General features: G+C 61.9%; 1 protein-coding gene across 1 annotated transcript in view; it reads left to right on the forward strand.

Annotated features, from left to right (window-relative positions):
* LOC139241020 (zinc transporter ZIP10-like) overlaps window positions 1-6,691 on the forward strand; it is a 52,588-nt gene that overhangs the window by 36,474 nt on the left and 9,423 nt on the right. Inside the window, exons 8-9 of the mRNA XM_070869724.1 lie at window positions 5,239-5,344; window positions 6,529-6,691. The exon at window positions 6,529-6,691 is cut by the window's right edge and continues 137 nt beyond it. Of these exons, the coding sequence (XP_070725825.1) occupies window positions 5,239-5,344; window positions 6,529-6,691 (269 nt within the window). The remainder of the gene's footprint in view (window positions 1-5,238; window positions 5,345-6,528) is intronic.

Genomic DNA, 6,691 nt, shown 5'->3' on the forward strand with positions numbered 1-6,691 from the left:
TCACGCCTCATACCTTCAAAGTTACCCTTCTTTAAGTTCTGGACCATGGTCTCTGAATTAACTGTTTCATTCTCCATCCTAATGTAGAATTCCACCATATTATGGTCACTCTTCCCCAAGGGGCCTCGCACAACGAGATTGCTAATTAATCCTCTCATTACACAACACCCATCTTCAAAATAGGGAGGGAAGGAGGAGAGTGGGGAGGTTTCTCGTTTTTTTTGGATATACCCTGCTGATGGAGGGGAAAGTTGATCAGGTGAACTAATTCTCCGAATCAGCAGGTGAATATTTAGCACATTAACTCCATCATCATCATAGGCAGTCCCTCGAATGAGGTCCACACCAAAAGGGATGAGTTCACAGGGGTTTCAATGAAGGACCCGATGTTCCAGTCCTGAACTCCAGGGGTGGAAGATGCCTGTGTGTGGATTATTTTAACGTGGGGTGACCGTTGCACACCAGCCACCACACGGGCTTCACAGAGCGAGGTCTTGGTCCAGGGGCAAGGGTTAACTGGACAACTGGAGACCAGCTCTGCTACACGGACCTAGTGCGCGCACATATCGCAGTGTGGGCCCCTTGGCCCTCGGCTCTTCTGGGCCCCGTACCCTCATTTGCCGCACTTCCGCCCTGATCTCTCGCCGCTCCTCCGCCCCGATCTCTCGCCGCTCCTCCTCCCCCGATCTCTCGCCGCTCCTCCTCCCCCCGATCTCTCGCCGCTCCTCCGCCCCGATCTCTCGCCGCTCCTCCGCCCCGATCTCTCGCCGCTCCTCCGCCCCGATCCCTCGCCGCTCCTCCGCCCCGATCTCTCGCCGCTCCTCCGCCCCGATCTCTCGCCGCTCCTCCGCCCCGATCTCTCGCCCCTCCTCCGACCCGATCCCTCGCCCCTCCTCCGCCCTGATCTCTCGCCGCTCCTCCGCCCCGATCTCTCGCCGCTCCTCCGCCCCGATCTCTTGCCGCTCCTCCGCCCCGATCTCTCGCCGCTCCTCCGCCCCGATCTCTCTCCGACCCGATCTCTCGCCGCTCACCCGCCCCAATCTCTCACTGCTCCTCCGCCCCGATCTCTCGCTGCTCCTCCGCCCCGATCTCTTGCCGCTCCTCCGCCCCGATCTCTCGCCGCTCCTCCGCCCCGATCTCTCTCCGACCCGATCTCTCGCCGCTCACCCGCCCCAATCTCTCACTGCTCCTCCGCCCCGATCTCTCGCTGCTCCTCCGCCCCGATCTCTTGCCGCTCCTCCGCCCCGATCTCTCGCCGCTCCTCCGCCCCGATCTCTCTCCGACCTGATCTCTCGCCGCTCACCCGCCCCAATCTCTCACTGCTCCTCCGCCCCGATCTCTCGCTGCTCCTCCGCCCCGATCTCTTGCCGCTCCCCCGCCCCGATCTCTCGCCGCTCCTCCGCCCCGATCTCTCTCCGACCCGATCTCTCGCCGCTCACCCGCCCCAATCTCTCACTGCTCCTCCGCCCCGATCTCTCGCTGCTCCTCCGACCCGATCCCTCGCCCCTCCTCCGCCCCGATCTCTCGCCGCTCCTCCGCCCCGATCTCTCGCCGCTCCTCCGCCCCGATCTCTCGCCGCTCCTCCGCCCCGATCTCTCGCCGCTCCTCCGCCCCGATCTCTCTCCGACCCGATCTCTCGCCGCTCACCCGCCCCAATCTCTCACTGCTCCTCCGCCCCGATCTCTCGCTGCTCCTCCGCCCCGATCTCTCGCCGCTCCTCCGCCCCGATCCCTCGCCGCTCCTCCGCCCCGATCTCTCGCCGCTCCTCCGCCCCGATCTCTCGCCGCTCCTCCGCCCCGATCTCTCGCCCCTCCTCCGACCCGATCCCTCGCCCCTCCTCCGCCCCGATCTCTCGCCGCTCCTCCGCCCCCGATCTCTCGCCGCTCCTCCGCCCCGATCTCTCGCCGCTCCTCCGCCCCGATCTCTCGCCGCTCCTCCGCCCCCGATCTCTCGCCGCTCCTCCGCCCCGATCTCTCGCCGCTCCTCCGCCCCGATCTCTCGCCGCTCCTCCGCCCCCGATCTCTCGATACTCCTCCGCCCCCGATCTCTCGCCGCTCCTCCGCCCCGATCTCTCGCCGCTCACCCGCCCCGATCTCTCGCCGCTCCTCTGCCCCCGATCTCTCGCCGCTCCTCCGCCCCGATCTCTCGCCGCTCCTCCTCCCCCCGATCCCTCGCCCCTCCTCCGCCCCGATCCCTCGCCACACCTCCGCCCCGATCTCTCGCCGCTCCTCCGCCCCGATCTCTCGCCCCTCCTCCGCCCCGATCTCTCGCCGCTCCTCCGCCCCGATCTCTCGCCGCTCCTCCGCCCCGATCTCTCGCCCCTCCTCCGCCCCGATCTCTCGCCGCTCCTCCTCCCCCCGATCTCTCGCCGCTCCTCCGCCCCGATCTCTCGCCGCTCCTCCGCCCCGATCTCTCGCCCCTCCTCCGCCCCGATCTCTCGCCGCTCCTCCTCCCCCCGATCTCTCGCCGCTCCTCCGCCCCGATCTCTCGCCGCTCCTCCGCCCCCGATCTCTCGCCGCTCCTCCGCCCCGATCTCTCGCCGCTCCTCCGCCCCGATCTCTCGCCGCTCCTCCGCCCCGATCTCTCGCCGCTCCTCCGCCCCGATCTCTCGCCGCTCCTCCGCCCCGATCTCTCTCCGACCCGATCTCTCGCCGCTCACCCGCCCCAATCTCTCACTGCTCCTCCGCCCCGATCTCTCGCTGCTCCTCCGACCCGATCCCTCGTCCCTCCTCCGCCCCGATCTCTCGCCGCTCCTCCGCCCCGATCTCTCGCCGCTCCTCCGCCCCGATCTCTCGCCGCTCCTCCGCCCCGATCTCTCGCCGCTCCTCCGCCCCGATCTCTCTCCGACCCGATCTCTCGCCGCTCACCCGCCCCAATCTCTCACTGCTCCTCCGCCCCGATCTCTCGCTGCTCCTCCGCCCCGATCTCTCGCCGCTCCTCCGCCCCGATCCCTCGCCGCTCCTCCGCCCCGATCTCTCGCCGCTCCTCCGCCCCGATCTCTCGCCGCTCCTCCGCCCCGATCTCTCGCCCCTCCTCCGACCCGATCCCTCGCCCCTCCTCCGCCCCGATCTCTCGCCGCTCCTCCGCCCCCGATCTCTCGCCGCTCCTCCGCCCCGATCTCTCGCCGCTCCTCCGCCCCGATCTCTCGCCGCTCCTCCGCCCCCGATCTCTCGCCGCTCCTCCGCCCCGATCTCTCGCCGCTCCTCCGCCCCGATCTCTCGCCGCTCCTCCGCCCCCGATCTCTCGATACTCCTCCGCCCCCGATCTCTCGCCGCTCCTCCGCCCCGATCTCTCGCCGCTCACCCGCCCCGATCTCTCGCCGCTCCTCTGCCCCCGATCTCTCGCCGCTCCTCCGCCCCGATCTCTCGCCGCTCCTCCTCCCCCCGATCCCTCGCCCCTCCTCCGCCCCGATCCCTCGCCACACCTCCGCCCCGATCTCTCGCCGCTCCTCCGCCCCGATCTCTCGCCGCTCCTCCGCCCCGATCTCTCGCCGCTCCTCCGCCCCGATCTCTCGCCCCTCCTCCGCCCCGATCTCTCGCCGCTCCTCCTCCCCCCGATCTCTCGCCGCTCCTCCGCCCCGATCTCTCGCCGCTCCTCCGCCCCGATCTCTCGCCCCTCCTCCGCCCCGATCTCTCGCCGCTCCTCCTCCCCCCGATCTCTCGCCGCTCCTCCGCCCCGATCTCTCGCCGCTCCTCCGCCCCCGATCTCTCGCCGCTCCTCCGCCCCGATCTCTCGCCGCTCCTCCGCCCCGATCTCTCGCCGCTCCTCCGCCCCGATCTCTCGCCGCTCCTCCGCCACGCTACTTTTAGATTAACTCCAATGCCTCGCCAACACGCCATCTGTTGTTGTTTGCTAGTCTTCCCTCCGATAGTCCTGTTTCGTGGAATTTGTTCCATGTCCGTTCTGTGAAAGGTTTTTGGAAGTGGCTCAACAGGTGTCTCTCTTCCACCCCTCCCCCTCTCCTGGAAAGTGTACGCACTCACAAGGTTTTTAAAACGGTCCCTACCATTTAAAACGTCCATGTTTGAAGCGGGCAGCAGTGTTCCTGCGCGATCCCCACAGGCCGCTCACCTGCCGCCGCCGGAAGAGATCCCGCGCATGTGCGGCTGCACAGTAAAGTTAAAGGGACCATGCACACAAAACAAATTAGAGGGAGCATTGGCGGGCAGTCTCTTACAATGGCCAAAATGTGATAACCATTAGCCATTGATGAATGCATGATGATGATGATGATGCATTAACGTCAATTTTGGAGTTGCCGGTTATCGCGTCGTCATCGAATCATCGAAATTTACAGCACGGAAGGAGGCCATTCGGCCCATCGTGTCCGCGCCGGCCGACAAAGAGCTACCCAGCCTAATCCCACTTTCCTGCTCTGGGTCCGTAGCCCTGTAGGTTACGGCACTTCAGGTGCACATCCAAGTACTTTTTAAATGTGGTGAGGGTTTCTGCTTCTACCACCCTTTCAGGCCGTGAGTTCCAGACCCCCACCACCCTCTGGGTGAAGACATTTCCCCTCAAATCCCCTCTAAACCTCTTAAATGCTCTGTTTATTTTGGACTGTGCTTACTCTGCTGTGACATTGTCTGACTGAAGTACACATGACGAACTGATGAGTGTTTTTAAATATATATATTTCATTTAACAAAGACACTTCATGCACAATCATCCCAGCAGCCGAGATGTAGTTCCTTGTTGAGGTGTTTGGGTTGCTTTAACAGGAGCATCAGCGTAGGCTGCTTGGGCCGAATGGCCTGTCCCTGTGCTGTACGTGTAGATAGTTGCCCCGCTCTCTGCTCCTCCAGTCTCCTGATGCCCGCGGCCAGGGCGAGGTTGGCGCGGCCGAGCTCGGGGTCCTGGGTCAGGACAAGCCTCCGGCAGTAAGGAGGTTCGTTCGGCCAGCGGTTCAGGCAGCTATAGGTGCTGCTGAGGAACGACAACATTCTTATAGTGCTGCCAGATTATACTGGCAGCACTATAAGAGCGTAGAGCGGGCAAATCACATTGGCACGAACTCGCCCACTATAAGCGGTGGGGACTGTAATATAGAGATAGATTTTTATTCCCCCTCTTATTTCGAGTCGAGATGTTGATATTTGTAAAGGGTTTCAGGCGAGATCTCGCGCTGGTTGTGAAGCGGAATAGAATTGCCCATAGGTTGGCACCAGAAGCATTCAGTTATAAATGGACAGCTGCTTTCTTCCCATCTTTTATCAACAAGACCTTTCTGTTCTCCAGCCGACAGGCAAAAGATGCCAGCGCCTTTATATGGAGAAAGACCTCGCCAGCGTCCAGGTGGACGACAGGGCTGACCTTGAACTTAGCCGTTTAAATCCTGCCCGAGGTAATTGAAGTTGCAGACTTTCGCTGCAGGTCGGGGGCGGGGGGGCGACGGTTTGCAGAGGGGACGCGCTGCCTCCCCGACACAAGAGGAAAATGAAAACGGCTCAGTAAGTCGAGCCCAAGCACTCGGAGCAGTGTGGGTAAGGGCGACTGAGGAGAGGGCCGCCATGCATTGGAACCCATTGGGAACGGCTTTGAGACTGCAAGGCCGGACGTGGCAAGTTGCCAATCTCAGCCAACTGGAAGCCAGACACTTCTGCACAAGGCAGGAAAACAGGAGGAAAGATACCTCCTGGGAGGGAACCGCCCTCATACAGTGAGGACCCTTTTAAAGAATGGCACAGGAGGAGGCCGTTCAGCCCCTCGAGCCTGTTACATTAGGAACAGGAGGAGGCCGTTCAGTCCCTCGAGCCTGTTACATTAGGAACAGGAGGAGGCCGTTCAGTCCCTCGAGCCTGTTACATTAGGAACAGGAGGGGGCCATTCAGCCCCTCGAGTCTGTTACATTAGGAACAGGAGGAGGCCGTTCAGCCCCTCGAGCCTGTTACATTAGGAACAGGAGGAGGCCGTTCAGCCCCTCGAGTCTGTTACATTAGGAACAGGAGGAGGCCGTTCAGCCCCTCGAGCCTGTTACATTAGGAACAGGAGGAGGCCATTCAGCCCCTCGAGCCTGTTACATTAGGAACAGGAGGAGGCCATTCAGCCCCTCGAGTCTGTTACATTAGGAACAGGAGGAGGCCATTCAGCCCCTCGAGCCTGTTACATTAGGAACAGGAGGAGGCCATTCAGCCCCTCGAGTCTGTTACATTAGGAACAGGAGGAGGCCATTCAGCCCCTCGAGCCTGTTACATTAGGAACAGGAGGAGGCCATTCAGCCCCCGAGCCTGTTCCGCCATTCAATGAGATCATGGCGATCAAGAACCTAACTCCATATACTTGCCTTTGCCCCATATCCCTTAATACTCTTTGGTTAAGAAAAATCTATCAAAATCCAATTTAAAATGAAGAACTGATCGATCACGTGACCAATCCCTGACAGCTGATTGTCCGCTTGCTCCTTTGGCCAAGGGTGCGGGGGGTGGAGGACATGTATCGAGTTCGTTTGTTTCACATTGAACACACAACCTACCTGAAGTCTAAGTGCCTTTCTAATCAGTTCCCTCCGTACCCTGACCCCTGCTTTAGGTTCAGATGACCTCGCTCACAAAGAGGACAACTGGGAAGTTATGCTGCATGGCTTTGAACAAACTGTGTCCGCTAACATACCTGAGCAAGGTCAGGAGGAGGCAGCAGTGGCATCAAGGGAACCCTGTACTCAAGAAACTGACGAGGGCCCAGAAAGTGGCCA

The sequence above is a fragment of the Pristiophorus japonicus genome, chromosome X, assembly GCF_044704955.1.
Source record: "Pristiophorus japonicus isolate sPriJap1 chromosome X, sPriJap1.hap1, whole genome shotgun sequence".
Taxonomy (NCBI): domain Eukaryota; kingdom Metazoa; phylum Chordata; class Chondrichthyes; family Pristiophoridae; genus Pristiophorus; species Pristiophorus japonicus.